Raw genomic sequence first — 21611 nt, forward strand, 5'->3', positions numbered from 1 at the left:
TGCCTCTGGTGTATCCTGTAAACCAGTCAGTTCAGTATTTGGTTATCTTCCTCCATTGGCCTACCTAGGAACCACCTGCTTGATTTTCCTTCTGTTTTTTTTTTTTTTTTTTCCAGATATCACCTAGAGAAATCAGACTTCACTTTTTAAATTTATTTCTTCACGTATTGCATTATGCAAAATGACTTGGAGTATCTGAAAACTGTGTGTTGGTCATTTTATTTTCTTTTGGCACATTTGTTCTCTGTTGAAGTTCTACTTCAATACTAGCAATCATCAAGAAAAAAAGGCGCGATCAGTTTATATTAGTCATTGTTATTCATCCTACCTACATTTAATAATATGTGACATAACTGAATATTATGAAACATAACTGAATATTATGAAACTGAATATTATGAAACATTTTCAGAAAATATCCAATGTTTTTAGAAAAATGTGCATGTCTTCTTCAAATTAAATTAAAGTTGTGATAATATGCTTAGGCATTTTCTCTCTTATTGTGTAAAACTTCATATATTTTATATATACACACACATATATATGTATGTATGTATATATGTATGTATGCTGGATCTTATTCAAATAAGAATACATATATATGTGTATGTGTGTATGTGTAAATGTATATGTATATAATTGCATATAAATAAGATTCTGAATTGGATTGGAGTCAGAATGTGAGAGTTCAACAATATAGCTTTCAACTCCTAGTTACAAGGAATTCTGTAGCAAATAATGAACTCCTACTTCTGTAGCTGTTAAGCAAGAAAATATGCCCACAGTGTTTAGAACTCAGTTGTATAAAGAGTTGTCTTAAATTAAATGTCTTTTTTTCTTTTCTGAAATCCTAACTTTCCAATTTCAGGTACAAGTCTAATGTGTGTGTGTGTGTGTGTGTGTGTGTGTGTGTGTGTGTGTGTGTGTGTGTGTGTGTGTATTTGTGTGTGAGTGTATTTAAGTTGCTTGAGGTACATTCGACATATTTTAGAATGGCTCTTGGTTCAGAGATTGAAAGTAAGACTTTTATAATTTATTTCAATTAATATTACATTCTGTGAAGAGTTGAATTATTCTTTCTTATTGTCCAAAACAGATACTCGAGAAAGTATATTAATACTCATTTGATAAATAAATACTACTGTTTCTGTGTTGTTTTTATATAAAATACTCTAGTACAGATATGAAATATAAAAGATTTGGATCTTAAACTCTTCTTTATATCTTTTTTTGCAGGCTCTTAATCCTGATCTACAATGGAAAAATTCCTTTTTTACCTGTTTCTCCTTGGCATAGCTGTGCGAGCCCAGATCTGCCCAAAGCGTTGTGTCTGTCAGATTTTGTCTCCCAATCTTGCAACCCTTTGTGCCAAGAAAGGGCTTCTATTTGTTCCACCAAACATCGACAGAAGAACTGTGGAACTACGGCTGGCAGACAATTTTGTTACAAATATCAAAAGAAAAGATTTTGCCAATATGACCAGCTTGGTGGACCTGACTCTATCCAGGAATACAATAAGTTTTATTACACCCCATGCTTTTGCTGATCTACGAAATTTGAGAGCATTGCATTTGAATAGCAACAGATTGACTAAGATTACAAATGATATGTTCAGTGGGCTTTCCAATCTCCACCATTTGATACTGAACAACAATCAGCTGACTTTAATTTCTTCCACAGCTTTCGACGATGTTTTTGCCCTTGAGGAGCTGGACCTATCCTATAACAATCTAGAAACTATACCCTGGGATGCTGTAGAGAAGATGGTGAGCTTGCACACCCTTAGTTTGGATCACAACATGATTGACAACATTCCTAAGGGAACTTTCTCCCACTTGCACAAGATGACTCGGCTAGATGTAACATCAAATAAACTGCAAAAGCTGCCTCCCGACCCTCTCTTTCAGCGAGCACAGGTGCTGGCCACCTCAGGAATCATAAGCCCATCGACTTTCGCATTGAGTTTTGGTGGAAACCCCTTGCACTGCAATTGTGAGTTGTTGTGGCTGAGGCGATTGTCCAGAGAAGATGACCTTGAAACCTGTGCTTCTCCTGCACTTTTAACTGGTCGTTATTTTTGGTCAATTCCTGAGGAAGAGTTTTTGTGTGAGCCTCCGCTCATAACTCGTCATACCCATGAGATGAGAGTCTTGGAGGGCCAAAGGGCAACACTGAGGTGCAAAGCTAGAGGAGACCCTGAACCTGCCATTCATTGGATTTCTCCTGAAGGAAAGCTGATTTCAAATGCAACACGATCTCTGGTGTATGATAATGGAACACTTGACATCCTTATTACAACTGTAAAAGATACAGGAGCTTTTACCTGTATTGCTTCCAATCCTGCAGGGGAAGCAACACAAACTGTGGATCTTCACATAATTAAACTCCCTCACCTACTAAACAGCACCAATCATATCCATGAGCCTGATCCTGGTTCTTCAGATATCTCTACATCCACTAAGTCAGGTTCTAATGCTAGCAGTAGTAATGGTGATACAAAAATGAGTCAAGATAAGATTGTGGTGGCAGAAGCAACTTCGTCAACGGCATTACTTAAATTTAATTTTCAAAGGAATATTCCTGGAATCCGTATGTTTCAAATCCAATACAATGGTACTTATGATGACACTCTTGTTTACAGGTAAGAAAAATTCAGCCATAATGGATCTTTGCTGACCATTATAGTGCTGGGTGTATACAACACTATTACTTTATATTGTTTCTAAATTGACACTGATACCCTGTGCTATAAATGTAACAATCCAACCTTATAGAGGATAACATAATATATGAAGTGATGAGTATATATGGGGAAGTAGTTTGAATGACATTGTTTTAAAATAGTATGCATTTATATTTAATACTATGACTTTTTAACCTCATATGAGGGATGTGACTATTATACAAGAAAGATTTATTTTAAAATTTCAAAAACATACCAGAATTTACGCATCCACATGAGTGTTCTTTCCTTCAAGGAAGTCACGTTGGGAGGCTATCCCATTAACCCAATGATGCTGCCATTGCTCAAAGCAGTTTTGGAGTTATCTTTAGAACCTTCGGCATACTAATTTGATATCCTCAGTGGTGGCAAATCTTCGTCTTTTGAGGGTGAGTTTCAATTTTGGAAACAAGCCTTTTGGAGTCAAGTCTTATGAATAAGGTGGGTGATCAAATGGGTATTGCCACTTTTCATAAAAAATACGATGTAACTATAAAGTAATGAGACTGATTCTTTGAGTGATTGAGTTATGTGCATGTATGCTGTTTTGTGTGCATGGGTTCTTAAGATACTTCCAAAGAGGCTGAACATCATATTTTGAGCAGTGAAAGTATCACTGGAGTTTTGTCCGCAGCTACAGAGACAGGACAATGATGAAGAACTTGCATCTGCTAATGAATTTCTGGTATGTTTTTCTAAAGTTCAGCCTCATTGATTTATAGTCACATCTTGTCTAAATTCCAGTTGGAAATTCACAATTTTTATTCCATATAATTTTACATATTGTTTATTATTACTCCTAAAAATGATGTAATATCACAGTTTTGAAAGTATAGCTTTTAGATCAGTTTAGTTCTCATGTACAAAAGCTAAATACTTGAAAGTAACCAGTTTTACGTTCATGTATGGAAGAAAGATTAATTTCTTAAAATAAATTTAGACTAGTAAGAAAAATTTTAAAAAGAACCTTAGCTAGCTATATCATCAATTCTGTACCAGGTTCTACCTGACTGAGTCTTAATTTCCTCATCCTTAAAAAGAGAACAATTAGGCTAAGTGGTTTCTATTATCCCTGTCATCAGTAGAAGGATGTGGTGGCACACTATGAAACATGAGTATTAGCGAAGTGAAGTTTACTCCTGTCTCACACGCTCTGCACACTCTCCACAGATGATATTCCACTGCTCGTCAATGTGGCCTCCCTAGACTTTCCTGTATTGCCTATACATTATAAGTGTTAACTCTGTAATAAACCACACACTGCTGGCAAGAACCCAAAGAAATAAATTCTTTGTGGAGAATATCGCTAAATTTCTGACCATGGTGGTTGTCATCTTTAAAACATCAGTAGCCATTGCATGGCATTTTATAAGGTTTATACACTGATATCCAACGTTTACAGTACACTCAGTGATGGGCACCATCGGTTTTGGTTATAAACACGTGCTCTTGTAAACTGCCTGGTGCATTCAGAGAACACTGTGTGGTATGTATCCCATTTTAGATTTACCATAGTTTGAAATGTCTATAATTCTTTTTCAGGAAAAATTATAGTTTCACTGTTTACTTCCAAATTAATTTTACTTTAAATTGTATTTGGTTACATCTTACAAAACAAGTTAGCTATGTAAAGAAACACAGAAAATTATTTCTGTGGAATGGACCCAGCAATTTTTCTAAACCCCAAACAGTGCCTTGATGGAGCTTCTCACCCGCACATGCTGGTTCAGTGAATTTGCACTCTTACCAAATGCTTTGCTTCTTGTGTCCTGGCTCTTGTTCATACATGCACATTGGACTCATTAAGACATACTGTAAACTAAGGGAGAATGATGAATAATGAACCATGATGTGTGTAAATAAAATCTGTTCATCCCTGCAATAGTAGACGTTATTAAAGATAGTCTTAGCAAGCCTTATTCCATAGCAGCTTATTACTGATTTGGAAGGCAAATGCTCCGAATCACAGTTCCATTCTGCTTGCTGATGTGGTTGTCAGTGTTTTCTCTCTCTTCAAATTGCCTTTCAGCCATAGAGGTGTTGTAAGTGCTAAATGGGTTTGTTTAGTAGTCAGATAATGTCACAGTCACACCTTTCGAAAGCAATTTGTCATAAATGATTTTTAGCAGTGGCTTTTATTAGGAGTTCTGCTTTGCCAGGCATTGTAATTAGTAAGCTTGTCAAGGCATAGTGCAGGCACCATTAATATAATGTGGACTGTAACAATGAGCTTTTAGCACTTCTATCCGGGTAAATATAAGATCAATTCACATCTTCACATTTCATATCTGCTATAAATGTGCTTATCTTAATGTGTATTGAAGGAGCCAGAGCTAAAGCCACAATGACTTCGCATATATGTGTTGTTTTGTTGTTAATACTAACACATTTTTCATTGTCCTTCAGAATGATACCTCCTACGAGCAAAACATTTCTGGTCAATAATCTGGCTTCTGGAACTATGTATGACTTGTGTGTCTTGGCCATATATGATGATGGAATCACTTCCCTCACTGCCACAAGAGTCGTGGGTTGCATCCAGTTTACTACGGAACAGGATTATGTCCGATGCCACTTTATGCAGTCCCAGTTTTTAGGTGGCACCATGATTATTATCATTGGTGGAATCATTGTTGCATCTGTGTTGGTTTTCATCATCATACTCATGATCCGGTATAAGGTTTGTAACAATAATGGGCAACACAAGGTCACCAAGGTTAGCAACGTTTATTCTCAGACTAATGGGGCCCAGATGCAAGGCTGCAGTGTCACGCTGCCCCAGTCCATGTCCAAACAAGCCATGGGCCATGAAGAGAATGCCCAGTGCTGTAAAGTTGCCAGTGACAATGCGATGCAGTCTTCAGACACATGTTCCAGTCAGGACTCTTCTACCACTACCTCTGCTTTGCCTCCTACCTGGACTTCAAGTGCGCCTGTGTCTCAAAAGCAGAAACGAAAGACTGGCACGAAGCCAAGTGCTGAGCCGCAGAGTGAAGCTGTCACAAATGTTGAGTCCCAAAACACTAACAGGAACAACTCAACTGCCTTGCAGTTAGCTAGCTGCCCTCCTGATTCTGTTACAGAGGGGCCCACATCTCAAAGAGCACATACCAAGCCAAGTAAGTTTCTCTCTGTGCCTGTTGAGGGAGCTAGAGCCAGACACAGGCACTCTCTCAGTGGAAGTTTAAAGGAATATTATCACTATGGTAATTCACAGAAGTCATGGGAGCTCTCTCTTAAGGGAAGCATGTCTATGAATGCAATGTGGACTCAGCACTGCGTTTCTGATGTTTGCTATGGAAAAGTAACTGTTTTAAATGTGTAGTGTGTATAGGCAACCTTTGTGTAATCTATTTGTTTTCCTTTTGAGAAATCACAACAAAAATTCACACAGGAAATTGAAATTTGAAATTCTCCTCCTGTGTCTGGTACATTCACTTCAGGTCTTTAGAATATTTCTAAGGAAGATATGGTACCTTCAGGTACATGCATGAAAGCTACATAAATAAAATGGAAAACCTGGGAGAGTGAGAGAATGCAACAGTGCCTTCTACTAACCTAAGGCTAATATACAAGCCCTTTTACTGTAAGTCATATATACTTTTAACTATGGTCACAGGGTCAAGAGATTTCTCAGTCGGTAAAGGCACCGAACCAGACAAGCTTGACTTAGTGAATGGGAACCAATAATGGAAAGAGAAGATGAACTTCCACAAATTGTCCCCTAACAGCAGTTCTAGCTCCAACCCCATCCACATGAAATAAATAACAATTTTTTATGTAAAATCCAACCATAAAAATTAGATGTTTGTAATTCAAATATAACTGTTTATGAATAATTGAGATTTTTCAATGACGGCACTGTATTATTTCAGCAGCAATTATGTTGTAAAGAACAAGTTAATATTTTAATTTATTATTCAATTTAAGCATTCTCAGGCTAAAGTAGGTAACCTTCTAAAGAACAGTCTTGGTTCAGGTGCCAAAATTGGTCAAAGCGCTTTTTTTTTTTTCATAAACCAGATTCTTAAGTAGAAGATAAAATAAAAGAAAATATGTTCTATAATTACCATATATGCTAGGCCATAGAAATATAAAGGTGATCACATTTATTTCAAGTACAACTCTGCTGTTGAATGAATGTATGTCATATTTTTTTAATACAAGAAAAAGAATCAGATAAAAATGTAAGCCTGTTTCAAGCAGGTGTTTGCTTTTATCACCAAGAAAATAAAAAACTTCTAAAGGACGATCCATCCCATTAACAAATAGTAAAAATCATTACTAATTAACCAGACTGACTTTTTCCTCTTATTTGGTATAATTTTGCTGCTGAATACTTGTCTTTTAATGTAAATGCATTTTTTCAAAACAAAAGCCTGTGGTAAATGTAGACATATGCACTGTAGAGGTTATGCATTATTTTTATGATCAATGTAAAACTATTTGTATGTTTCTTGGAACAAACATTCTTGAAAATTCAATGAAGTAATGATCCATAGATATATATCTTTAGGGAGTTATTAAATGATGTGCATGGTTTTATTTTTTAATTTTTATTGAATATTCTCTGTATTTACACATCAACTATAATTACCTTTCTCCCCAATCCAGTCCCCTCTCCGACTACCCTTGCTTCCATGAAGGTGCTCCCCTTCCCAAACACCTTCTCTCACCTCAACACTTTAACATTATCCAAAACTAGAAAAACAAGCCGTCACAGAACCAAAGGTCTTCTCTCCCATTGAAGACAGAGAATGCTATTCTCTGCTACATATGCAACCAGGGCCATGGGTCTCTCAATGTGTACTCATTGGATGATATTTTCGTCCCTGGGAGATGTGGAAGCTTTGGATGGTTGATAATGTTGTTCTTCCCATGGGGTTGCAGACCCTTTCAGCTTGTTCAGTTCTTTGTCTAGCTCCTTTGTTGGGGTCCCCTGTTCTGTTCTGCAATCATCTTCATCTGTATCAGTATGGCTCTGGCAGAGCCACTGAAGAAGCATCAATATCAGGCTCTTGCCAGTAGCACTTCTTAGCATCAGACAGAGTGCTTGATTTCACTGGCTGCATATGGGATGGATCCCCAGGTGAGGCAGTCTCCAGAAAATATTTTCTTCAATTTCTCTTCCTCTGTTTGTCCCTTATTTCCTCCCATGAATGTTTTTTTCTTCCTTCAAAGAAGGACTAAGGCATCCACATTCTGGCCTTTCTTCTTTTTGAGTTTATTAACGTCTGTGGATTGTTTCTTGGGTAATCAAGCTTTTTGGGTTAGTATTTGTTATCAGTGACTGCATACCATATGTGTTCTTTTGTAATTGGGTTACCTCACTCAGGATGATAACTATTATTTCCCACAATTTGCATAGAAATTTTATAAAGTCATTGTTTTTAATAGTTGAGTACTACTCTATTGTGTAAATGTACCACAATTTCTGTATTAATTCCTCTGTTATGGCTGCTATAAAGATAGTGGAGCATGTGTCCTTGTTATATCTTGGAGCATCTTTTAGGTATCTATGTGCAGAAGTGCTAAAGCTGTGTCCTAAGGTTGTACTGTGTCCAGTTTTCTGAGGAACTGCCAGACTGATTTCCAGAGCTTGCATTCCCAACAACAATGGAGGAGTGTTTCTCTTTTTCCACATCCTTGTCAGCATTTGTTGTCATCTGAGCTTCTGATCTTAGTCATTCTGACTGTTTTGGGGTAAAACCTCAGGGTTGTTTTGATTTGCATTTCCCTGATGACTAGGGATGTTGATTATTTCTTTAGGAGCTTCTCACCTATTCAGTATTTCTCAGTTGAGATTTCTTTGTTTAGCTCTGTAACACATTTTTAAGAGTATTATTTGATTTTCTAGACTCTAGCTTCTTGAAATCTTTGTATATATTGGATACTAACCCTCTATCAGATGTAGGATTAATAAAAACCTTATCCCAATCTATTGGTTGTCATTTTGTCCTTTGGAGAGTGTCCTTTGCCTTACAGAAACTTTGAAATTTCATGAGGTCCCATTTGTTTTATCTTGCTCTTAGAGCATGAGCCATTGGTGTCCTGTTGAGGAAAATTTTCCCTGTGCCTATGTGTTCTAAGCTCTTCCTCACTTTATGTTCTATTACATTCAGTGTATGTGATTTTCTGTGAAGGTCTTTGATCCACTTGCACTTGAGCTTTGTACAAGGAGACAAGAAAAGATTGATTTGTATTCTTTTGCATGCTGACTGCCAGTTGAACCAGCACCATTTTTTGAAGAGGCTGTCCTTTTTCCATTGAATGTCTTTAGCTCCTTTGTTAAATATCAAGTGGCCATAGGTGTGTGGGTTCATTTCTGGGTCTTCAGTTCTCTTCCATTAATCTACTTGCCTATCTGTGTACCAATACCATGCAGTTTTTAATCACTATTGATCTTTAATACAGCTTGAGTTCAGTGATGGTGATTCTGTTGGCATGTTCTTTTCTTTTTGAGAATAGTTTTTGCTATCCTGTGTTTTTTGTTATTCTAAAGAAATTTGCAAATTGCTCTTTTTAACTCTATGAAGAATTGAGTTTGAACTTTGATGGGGATTTCATTGAATCTGTCGATTGCTTTTGTCAAGATGGCCATTTTTTCTATGTTGATCCTTCCAATCCATGAGCATAGGAGATCTTTCTATCTTCTGAGATCTTCAATTTTCTTCTTCATAGACCTGAAGTCTTCACAGATCCTTCACTTGCTTGGTTAGGATCACACCAAGGTATTTTATATTGTGATCATTCTGAAGGGTGTCAATTCTTGAGTTTTTCCTTTATATTGAATATTAACCCTCTTCTCAACTCTATGTCATCAACATATTTAGAAATATAGATTGAGGATATTTTATTTCTTGTAGACATTTGAAAATCCTTAGTGTTGAACAATTCGAAATTTGACTAAAATCATTAAATAATTATTGTTTTATTATTTTCATTATAACTCTTAGAGTATATTTACCAAATACTTGGATCATTTTATCTTAAATATAAGCATCCAAGACTGATTTTATTTTTGGGAAACTTTAGATTTCAAGAGATCAACAAAAACTAGCATATCCAGAAAGTCATCTGATGTTCATGTGTATAAGATACAATCATATGATTGCAGTTTTGCTTATGGAGAAAATGTTATTTACTATAATGTCTGATATAGAAACAATGAATAGTTGACTGAATGTATAAATTGATAGATGAATGCATGAGTAGTTCTTGCAATAGAGGTATTTAATTACAATTATGTATGGTTCTGACTAATTAAGTTTATGTCATGTAGTATATTCTTTACTTAACCTGCAATATATATATGTGGTCTTCTTTATTGTTTTTTACTAGAGGTAGAATAGATATATTATTGTTATATACTTTTACTTCATTATTTGACTTTAATTTTAGGCCTGAAACATTATCAGCTGGTGAGAAACAAACAAAGAAAGTGAATGATGTGTTTGTCATTAAAGTGCTTTTAAAAATTACTAACTCAGTGTTTAGATAAAACATTACATATCTCTCTCTGAAATACTTTGATTCTTTTTGAATATTTGTTCTTTGAATCTATATCTTTGAATACTATATAATATTTTATGTTGTGTCATATAGGGGTATATAGCCATCAGAGTTTTCTCAGGAAAGAGCAGGTGGTTTTGATGACAATTCTATTTGGGAAGTACAACTTGATTAATATGTAAATATGATGGATAAAAATGTGTGAATTATATGTGGAACTCAGTAACCATGAAACCATCTAGTTTATTTCTTATAGAATATTTTCCAAAATTAAAGAAATCAAAGAGGTCTCACTAGCTAATACATTAAACCAATTTATTTTACCTACTTCTAAGATATAGTTTAACAAAGTTTTAGAATATAGTTTTGAAACATCCTGTTACCTATTTTCACACAAATATATTCAGTAAAATATTTGTATTTTCTTTGAAAAAATTCTCATTCAAAACTTTAATATAGCCTATTTCCCTCTTTAGTTTGAAGCACTCCTAAAGTGATTGCCATCAACATAATTTTATTTGGTTTTATTTGATTCAATTGCAGAAGTATAAGCTTTACTTAGAAATTAAACAGATAATAATTTTTATTAATTAATTATTTCCCATTTCCTAAATTTTAGTATCCTCTTTTTGCTTAGTATCAGGTATAAATTTAAAAAAAAATTCTTTAAAATGCATATTCTTAAAACTTCTATACACATAAAAAATGATGTATTTGTCTTAAAAATGAAATTTTTAACTATTTCAAAGAAGGCAACAAACAAGAGTTAGTTGGTTTTTCTTTTACTTTTTTTTTTTTTTTCAGCCTCAGTGATTTACAAGTGCTCTATATAACGCTAAGTTATTTATGGGCATTCAAGCCACACAGAGGACAGTTCTTTTCCTTAGCTGTTCACTGTCATGAGAGCAGCCCTTAGCATTGCATACTTTCTGTGAGCCTGAAAAATGTTTGGTGTAAAGACTTCAGTAGAGCTGTGGGTTGGATGGCGAAGTATGACACTTTTCTTCCTAGTAGCTTATATTAATTTTTAAGTAATATTGATAATAATGATAATGATCATCGTAATAATAATTACATACATTATAATTTAAGTGAAAAATAGTTTTGGATGTCTTTTATGAGTATGAAACATGTAATTAAGGAGGCAATTAAGCTGGAGATACAGCTAAGTGCTTAATTGAACTTATTGTTGTTGCAGAGGACCTGGTTTCACTTTCTAGTACCTGCATGGTGGTTTATTACCTGTGATTTCAGTTACTGAGGACTGGGGACCCAGTGTCTCTTTGGACTTCATTAGTGTCCTCAATGTGTATGGTATACATAATTTCCCTCATGTGTATAAATGTATACATAAAACAAAAAAAATACAGTTCTAAAATAAAAGGTAATATCAAAATTCATAAAAGAAAGAGAAAACCTCAAAATCAACAAGATTTTTATGTCACTTTTAATGACCATTTCCAGAATGTCCCAATTCTAGACCCATAGCCAAAACACGTGAACAAGAAAGCTCCCTCAGTTATAATTTTATAAGTTCTATGAGTTTTGTATTTTTTCATTGTTTTCCACAGGAAATGTCTGCTTTTAGAAGAACAAAAATGTACACAAAACGTTTTATTAATATGTTTCCATGATTCAGCCACCCTAGTAATGTGGCTTCATTACAAATGTAACAGACATTACCAGTGTATAACTAGAAGTGTATTAAAGCATTACATTATCTCATGGTGATGATACAAATGCATTTGAAATGTTATTAAAACGTACTAGTCATCATAACTAATGAAGTGGAGAGTAATTGTTATGGGTGTGTTCAGCTGTTTCAGTCATAAACCTGTGATTTTTAAATGTACTGTTTTGGGTGTGGTTAAGCTTCTTACCTCCTTTAACACATGCATTATATAATTGATATGATTTTGCTCCATATCATACAGTTAAATGATTACCAAAATATTAGAATTTATTGAAATTATGAAATGCAGTTTGATTCAACCATAATCAAATTCTCTATTTTCTCTCTATAACGTTTATGAAAATCCTAACCTATAGGGTCTATTGTAATGTCAAATAAATATTTGTGCTCAATAAGTTTATATATAAAAACAGATCAATATTTCAACTTTTCCTAACATATTTTATAAAATATGGCAACTATCACCAAAGACACTTAACTTCTTTCATTTTGAAATAATTAATAGTATTTTCATATGAACATATTTTTTAAAGGAATGTAATATGTCCAGCCAGGGTTGTATTATGATATTGAACAGTTATAGATAAATAGCATATATGGATAAAACTGTATGTAGGATCTAATATGTACTCTTTTACTTATAAATGGATGACATAAGAGTAGTTGAAGACTAGATATTAGCTGATGGTTAGTACTGTTTTGTATATCTCTGTGGTAAGTATGTATGAACTCTTTTGTCTACTTAGACCTCTGTAGCTTCTGTGTTTTTCATGGGTAGCTCTGCATTTGAAATGTTCATTCTGGGATGAATAGAAATAGAAACCAGACTGTCTCATTGAAATACACTGATCCTACATTAGGAGATATATATATATATATATATATATATATATATATATATATATATATATATATATATATATATATATATTAAAGTTATACTTGTAAATATATCAAATAGCTTTAAAATGTATAATATAACAAAGCTAATTGTTGTACACGTGATTGTTCAGTTCAGCAATAATGAGTAGGATGTTATGAGCTGATCTTAAAAAAACAAAACAAGTAAAGAACTAATTATGACCTTGAAAATCTCCTTCCCAGATGCTTTGCTGACGAATGTTGACCAGAATGTTCAGGAAACACAGGTGAGAAGCTTACTAATAGTTATTTACTTCAAAACCCACAGGGATTTTCTACTGAATGTAAATGAAAATCTAATTGCCGACAGGCTAGTGCCTTGATTTGAGGTTGTCTATTAAATCAATTAGGTGTCTGGACCAACTGCTGATGAAAGTGAATGTTGCTGAGATAAAGGTAGTTTGAATCCTGCCATTAGTGTAACCCTGAAGCAACTCTTGCAGTCATTGCTGATATTAATCACTTTTGTACCTTGTGCACACATAGATACCTTTGTGTGAATATACTGACCCATGCCTGACACCTCTTGGTCAGGACATCTTCAGCCATGCCTTTCATCCCTGTCCTACTGTGGGTTGAGAGAACATTTTCCTGATTAAAATGATACTCCTTTACACTGCTATGCAAAATGAATCAAGTGAAGGTCGAATGAGCCTTCATGGAGGCATTGTTTCTGTCAGCCATCAGTTACTCTTCTGGAGTTTGTTTCTTTCTTATTTTTTTATCTTATTTTAAGGGAGATTTTGATTTCTTTATTTTAATTGAATCAGAATGTGTGCTTAGAGAGTGGAGGGGCACTGAAGCAATCTGTCCAAACAGCTGGAAGTTTAGGTAACTTTTTTGAGGTTTCAAAAAAGGGGGTGTCTTTTAAAATTTTGAAAAACAACCTGCATATTTTCAATATCAAAGGTAATTTTAACCCCTTACTGTAATACTAACAAATCTTAATTCTCTCAGAGTATCATAATATTTAGTTGTAAGTTCTATTTCTAAACATGAGCAAACAGTTTTTTGTATCCTTTCTTTCCTGACACCATTCTTGAGTTCCTTTTTTTCCCCAATAATCTATTTTTTATTCAGTTTGCATTCAGCTCACGGTCCCCTCTCCTATCTCCCCCCAATCCCACCCTCACAATTCTCTCCCTCTATTGTTCCTTCCCCTTCTCCTCAGAGAAGCAGAGTCTCCCTAGGCTACCACTCTATGCTGGGATATCTAGTTCTGGCAGGATTAGGTAAACCATCTCTACTGAGGCCCAAGCCAGCAGTTCAGGTAGAGGGAAGGGTTCCAATGGCAAGTGATAGAAACTGAGACGGGCTCTGCTCCACTTGTTAGGAGACCTACATGAAGACCAAGCTGTACATTAGCTACAAATGTATAGAGGGTAAAGGCCCAGCCTCTGCCTGCTCTTTGGTTGGTGGTTCAGTCTCTGGGAGACATATGGGCCCAGGTTAGGTGACTCTAGCTTTTCTTGTGGTACTCTTGATCCCCTGAAGCTTGCTCACTTGTTTCCAGAACTCTTTTGCAAATCTTCCCAAGATCTCCCTGATGTTTTGCTGTGGGTAACCCAGAGACATAAAGACACACATGAGTATGCATCCTTGAGTTTCTCAAGGGATAGATGGCTAGGTAGAAACCTAGAAGCTCAGCAAGTCCAAGTGTAACAGTCAGACTGGCTTGCAAAGGATGCCTTGCCTCTTATCTTTCCCTCAGTTCTCCATCTCTTTCCATTAGTTCTCTGGTTCTTCCTTTCTTTCTTCTCTGTTCTTCCCCCTTTTCTATTTAACTTTTTGTCTTTTTCTCATGTTAAAAGTCTATATTATTTTTATTTTGAGCATCCTGCTGATCTGAGCCTTAGGGTAACTTTAGTAAGAAATTAGGGGCGGGTTATTGCAGTACCAGAAGCATTCCAAAGTCATGTTCAATGTTATTGGGCAGATAGAAGCAGAAGAGTGAATACCCAAGACAGATTCAAATTGCCAAGTACAAATTTCCAAACACATTTCAAGGGCATTACTAATCACTGTGACTGTTCTGTTTTGTCATTTGAAGTGGAATTTAGAGTTCACCTTTGTCCTTACTTTGAAGAATCTCTGGACTGCTACAAAAATAAAATTCTCTCAATTTGATAGATTCATAAAATTATAAAAAATGAATTTTCATCACACCCAATTTAGTGTTATTTATAGAAAGTTTGAACGTGATTAAAACAAATTATAAATATGTGTCAGCCACTACCTACAACCGCATAAATATAGGAATCTATAGTATCATGTACTTTATGTTTTTCTTTGAGTGAATGAAAAAAGATAAAATATGTTGCTATTTAAATTTCACTTTTGGTATCTATGTGTAATTATTTTTATTGAATATTATCTGTATTTATATTTTAAATGTTATCCAATTATTCTCCCACTCCCACTCCTCCCTCTTGTTTCCTTGAATGTGCTCCCTCTCCCAATCACCTTTTCTCACCTCTATGTTATGGCTTTCCCCTCCACTGGGAAAATGAACCTTCAGTAGACTAAAGGCCTCTCCTCTCATTGATGCCAGACAATGCTCTTCTCTGCTATTTATGCAACTGGAGCCATGGGTCTCTGCATGTGTACTCATTGGATGGTGTTTTAGTCCATGGGAGTTGTGGAGGGTTTGGTTGGTTGATAGTGTTGTTCTTCCCATGGGGTTGCAGACCTTTTCTGCTCCTTCAGTCCTTTCTCTAGCTCCTTTATTGGGGTCCCAATGTTTAGTCTGATGGTTAGCTACAATCATCTCTATCTGTATCAGTCTGGCTCTAGCAGAACCTCTGAGGAGGCATTCATATAAGGTTCCTACCATTAAGCACTTGTTGCCATCAGCAAGAATAATTGGGCTTAGTGGCTGCATATGGTCAGGCAGTCTTTGGATGATATTTTCTTCAATCCCTACTCCTGCATTTGTCCCTGTATTTTCTCCAGTGAGTGTTTTGTTCTCTCTTCTAAGAAATACTGAGGCACTCATTCTAGCCTTTATTCTTTTTGAGATTCATAAGTTCTGTGAATTGTTTCTTGAGTATTCCAGCTTTTTAGGCTAGTATCCACTTATCAGTGAGTGCATACCATGAGTGTTCTTTCCTGTCTGGGTTACCTCACTCAGGATAATAGCTTCTAGTTCCATCCATTTGCCTAAGAATTTTATGAAGTCATTGTTTCTAATAGCTGAGTAGTCCTCCATTGTGTAAATGTACCACAGTTCTGTATCCATTCCTCTGTTGAAGGACATCTGGGCTCTTTCAAGCTTCTGGGTATTATAAATAAGACTGCTATGAATATGGTGGTGCATGTGTCCTTCTTAGATGTTGGAGCATCTTTTCGGTATATGCCCAGGAGTGGAATAGGTGGTGACTTTTAAAATATTTGTAAGAAATAAAACAAATTCTTTAATGTCATAAAAATATTTTATTTGCAGTTTTGAATTTTTTATTTTTTATAATCATTACCAAGAAAATTTACACACAAAAGGAAAAAAATTAAATCAGTATTAAAATTATTTACTCATTATTCAGTTTTCATTCCATTCATATATAAGATTTTAGGGTATTGAATGACTTATTTATAAGTATTCTTGGAACATTTAAGTTATTTTAGCTATTTCAAGTCTATCATTCCCACATGGTCAAGGTCAATGCCCTTCTGAGAAAACTGCGGCCCCAGCTCTTTCTTACATATCTCTTTTGAATGTAAGTGCTCTTTTGTGTGTGAATGAAGTGCCCCTGAGCAGACAGTGGCCTTTGAGCACAGAATCATACCCACAGGCCAACTCAGGGCTTACATACTGAAGCATTTATTAAGGAGAATTTTATCACAAAGAGTTTTTGAAACAGAATTTCATTTCACAAAATGCCTTATTAAGTTCTTCATTGTTTGTTTTGTTTTGATTGTTTTTACCTTTAAGGACCTAAGTTCTGAATAAATATGGTATACACAGATCCAAAAGTATTTAAATTATATAAAATTATTATGGGATAATGTCACAAAATCCAATTACTCAATGATGACTTAAGAACGCTGCATAAGTTTTATGATAATAACTAGGGCAATTTGTATAGTTAACAAATTTGTATCCTTTAAAAATAACTCATTAAAGCAAAAGATGCCTTGTATTAATATGTTAGAAAGAGGCCTTGTATACAAAAGTTAGGAGATTTCTGTACACTGATAATAAAATGCTGTCCGTGATAATTTATAAGATGTATAGACTCAATACAGTAAAAATATGTATGCTTTCTCTGTGTTTGCGTGTGAATGCATTTACAGACTGTGTCATAGTTTATATTAGCTCATAGCAGCCTAAAAATAAGTTTTGTTTATAAATTTGACCTCTTTATTACATTTTATTATGAAATAAGTTAATTCTAAATTCAAATTTTTGTTACATCTTATCTATTAATGGACTATATGCAATGAATACAGTTGTTCTAAAGAAATTACTAATTTCTTCATGTTTTTGTATAAATGATGTGAAACATACATGAGTTTAATGATTAGATGTTCAACTATCATATGTTATAACCAAACTAAAATATAACACAGAACATATGACTGTGTGTGCTAAACATTTCTTATAAGGAACATTTTACCTGTAGTCAGCAATTTCTCTATGTGAGACGTGCATAAATTAGATGCTGGATAGCTTTTGCTTCCTACAATAATTCTCTTCACATGCATGCATGTTAATGTGTTTGAGTGTTTGTGTGACTGAACATGTGCACAAGCCACAGTTTTCCTGTGTGTGTTGTCTGTGTGACTGTATATGTACATTAGACATGATATTGCTGTGTGTATGTGTGTGTATGTGTATTTATTCATATGCATGAGCCATTATATTCTCATGACTGTCAAAAGTCAGCTGCAGAAGTTAATCGCCCATGTGGAGTCCAGGAATCAAAATCAGGTTACCAGGCTTTCTGGCTTGTAGCATCTTGTATCTTTACCTGCTAGGTTACATCACTGTCCTCTCTTTCTTTGTCAAGATTGGAATTTAAAGAAATATTCTCAACTTTGAGATGTTTGAAACAATCCTGGAGTAAATGATAAGTTTGAACTTTAAATAATTTTAGGAACTGATTTTGTTAGTTTTTTTCCAATTCATCTTAAAATTAACCATGCAGTGCCGCTTGTGAATTCTTCTTATTCATACTTTCTGTGTTTGTTTTATGAGTGAAGAAATAATTAGTGAAAATAAACAATATTAATTGTTAAGAGGACAATGAAGTCTCGTGAAATTTTAATGTTACAGAATATAAAGAGTGTGGATTGCCTAAGTTTTGGAAATGTTAATAAATTCTGACGGAAGACATTCTTTTTTTTTCTACAAAGCAACAAAGGTATATATATATATAAACATATATAACAAGTGACATGGATCAATGAATATAAGGAATTTTACCTAGATGCTGTTTGGAAAAATGAAGTAAGAGGTAACTCTGGCCTGTAATTTAGGTTTGACTCTAATGAATATGAAGGCTTTATGTACTTGGATTTGCTTTTGATGGTTATTTTTCCACATTTTCTAACTTTGGAATGATCACATAGCATCTTCCCTATGGATAGAGGTGTCTGTACCTGACCTGTACCTTTTGTTCTTTTCTGCTTGTGTTTCTCAGCTCTGCAGCTTTAGAATTTCAACACTACTATCTTACTGATTTGTGTTTTCTTCTTTTCCTTTCTTTGATTGCAGAGGCTGGAGTCCATATGAAGAGCCCCACTTCTCTCTCTCCTGCGAACAGTTGCCCCCGATATTTTTACTGGATAAAATTTGAAAATGTTTCAGTTCACAACAGTGGATTGTTGAACTGCTTGTCCCAGAAGGAAATGCTCATGGGAGCCAAAGTGACAATGTCTCTGATGCAGTGCACCTGGTTCCCTCGCAACATGGTCCATCCCCTTTGAAAACCAAATTTTTTTCTTCTGATCTACAAGTATTTTTTTTAAAAAAGGAAAGAGAACAATGCCTTCATTGGCATTAAGTTCTGTATCAATCCATCCTACATTGCCATCCATGATTTAACAGACTGTAGAATCTTGAATAATCTATATCACTTTAACAAATAAATGTTTTACTATGACACAATTTGCACATTGCCTTATTTTGGGGAATACCTTTTGTTTCAAGACTAAATGGTGGTGTGAATCATTATACATGATAACATGTTTTAATAATCAAGTCCTTTTATAACTACGAGGTAAAAATATCTTATGAAATTCCAAATTGATCAATAATGGAGTACATTTTTCTTTATGATTGTGCCTATGTCTACAGGAGGGGAGTGCAACTATTTCAATTAGCTTATAAAAGCTGCATATTTCCTGTAAGATGCAAAGTGTTCAGGACTCTGTTTCCCAATGGGCAATCAGAGAGCAAGTAGTTTGGAGAAATGTTGATTGACTTTGGTTTTCTTAAAGAACAAAGAAAATGGTAAAAAATTGAATAACATTGTCAGGCCTATGTGTCATGATCAGGGAATTTTTCTCCATCATTTCAAAATTTCAGAGTAAATAAAAAAGATCTTATATCAGTATTAACACCAGAATATGTAGAAATATAATATCTTTAGGCTTACAATATGAATAAATCCACATTCAAATGGTATCCAACCATAGCCGTTTATATTAGACTGAGGCATCAGGAATAGTTTCTGTTCTTCTTATTATAAATTGTCATAATTATCTGAGTAAAACTTGAAGCTGCATATGACCTGTCTTATTTTGGCATGAAAGGTAAGTTTGATGAACTGTAAGTAGCAATTCTTTTTACTATTGAACTTAGTTTTTTTTTTTTTAATTTAGCAGATCACAGTTGTTTTACTCCACTTTGAAAGCAGCAGCCTACTACACTAGACAAAAACACTTTCATATCCTTCCAAGACATGACAAATGTGTGCTTGAAATGGCAGTCACTTGCTTGAGTTGAACTGTTGGTGATGATTTCTGATGTGGGAAATAGTTTCATTCTCTGTTGACAAGTTTGATACCCTTAAAAAAGCTGGTGTCTGTGTGTGTGTGTGTGTGTGTGTGTGTGTGTGTGTGTGTGCACAAATGTTTATGTAGAAGAAATGAAAGTACACCAAACAATGAATACTGGCATAGAATCTTTCTTCAAGTATGTTTCTTTGTGATATAGATTGCAAGACACAATGAGGTTTGTATATCACAGTCCAGAGCAGTATTTCAAGGGTTATTTTGGAGATGTTCCCACTGGTTCCCTTACTCCATTCTTGATTTTCTTGTTGATGATACATATCTAGTGTTTGCAACCTGGTCTGTTATCTACTTCTTTTTTAAGAATCATCATAGTTTCCTTTTGTATAGAATTTACTTTTAATGTATTAGAATGAAAATTATTTAGTTGATTAATCTACATCTTCAACACTAAACAAAATCTTGCATTTACATCATATCCAACCATGCTTTAAGTAAGCTCTTATAATGTTTACATAAAAATAATTATTATGAAAATTCTCCATATATGATCTCCAGGTATCCAATAAGGAAGAATTTTGTGCAATGACATACCTGGATACATTTAAAATGTTTTGATATATGCTCTGTATTTGTTTTGTACATTTTGTGTGCATGATGTATGAATATGCATGTTCCATGACATACATGTGGAAGTGAAGGGACAACTTCTATGAACAAGTTTTCTCCTTCCATCACATATACACTGGAGACTGAATGCAGATTATCAGAATTGGTGGCAGAAACCTTCACCCTATTAGTAATCTCACTGGATTCACAGTCCCCAGTATTAAGGATATGGAAGAGAACATAAGAAAGATTAATGATCATCAACAAAGTTCTATAAAAATGAAACAAGATAATTTGAAGATGAATAGAAAAACACATTTGATTCATTCTGTGATGATTCAAGTACATAAATAATGAGTGGCAGCAAATATCAACCACATAATTAGGGTGCACACACAGAACTCTTGTGGATATTTTCATGTCTATATAGCTTTTCAGTTGCATTATGGTGTTACATGTGTGGATGCTCACAGAAGTTCATAGGCAGCATGTGAGCCAAAATCATTTACAAAACATAGCAAGAACATGAATAGTAATTAAAACATGGAGTGTTATTTGTCATATATATGCAAAACTTATCAATTGTTGGCCAAATTAGAAACTTCAATGTTCAAGCTTCAAATCAAAAACTTTTTATAATTTGAAGAATTGAGAAAGACTAAGAAAGTATAATTAGGTCAAAAACTATAACATAAAAATTAAAGTAATTTTAATGTTAAGTAATAGTTTTACAAATGATAGACTATATTTTACAGTAATTTTGATTTTAATTTAATGTACAAATAGTCACAACTTATGTTTATTGCTTTGAAACCTGTTTTTTTCCCAAATATACTTGAATACTCAGATTATTTTAAATTTGTGTTTTATACAACTCTTGGTTAATTCAAATCTTATTTTTACTCTTATCTAAAGGATGTATGTATTAGCTTTTTAAAAATTTTCTGATGAAATATAATATTCATGACATAAAATCTTTAAATTCAGTTAGAGCCAAAGTCTTTCAACAACGTCCTGTGGCACAAGTGAGTGTGATGATCAGGCTTTGCTTTATACTGATTTTCATGAAAATTTTTACTGTCAGGAACATTTAGCACAATATATGAAATGTTTGACCAATTCAATATATGACAGGAGTGTTAACTACACTGATAATTTTGTTGTCATTTTATTCATATAGCAATAATAATAATTTCTCCA

At 34.3% G+C, this 21611-nt stretch overlaps 1 protein-coding gene across 1 annotated transcript; it reads left to right on the plus strand.

The window, feature by feature from the left end:
- Positions 1-1256: 1256 nt before the first annotated feature.
- Positions 1257-18579, plus strand: LRFN5 (leucine rich repeat and fibronectin type III domain containing 5; the record flags this gene model as incomplete). Its single annotated transcript, XM_080924906.1, has 4 exons — positions 1257-2641; positions 5129-5841; positions 13032-13075; positions 18562-18579. The coding sequence occupies 4 exons, from the start codon at positions 1257-1259 to the stop codon at positions 18577-18579; spliced, it is 2160 nt and encodes a 719-aa protein (XP_080781032.1).
- Positions 18580-21611: the final 3032 nt, after the last annotated feature.

This window comes from Micromys minutus (assembly GCF_963924665.1).
Source record: "Micromys minutus genome assembly, chromosome: 1".
In the NCBI taxonomy this organism is placed as follows: Eukaryota; Metazoa; Chordata; class Mammalia; order Rodentia; family Muridae; genus Micromys; species Micromys minutus.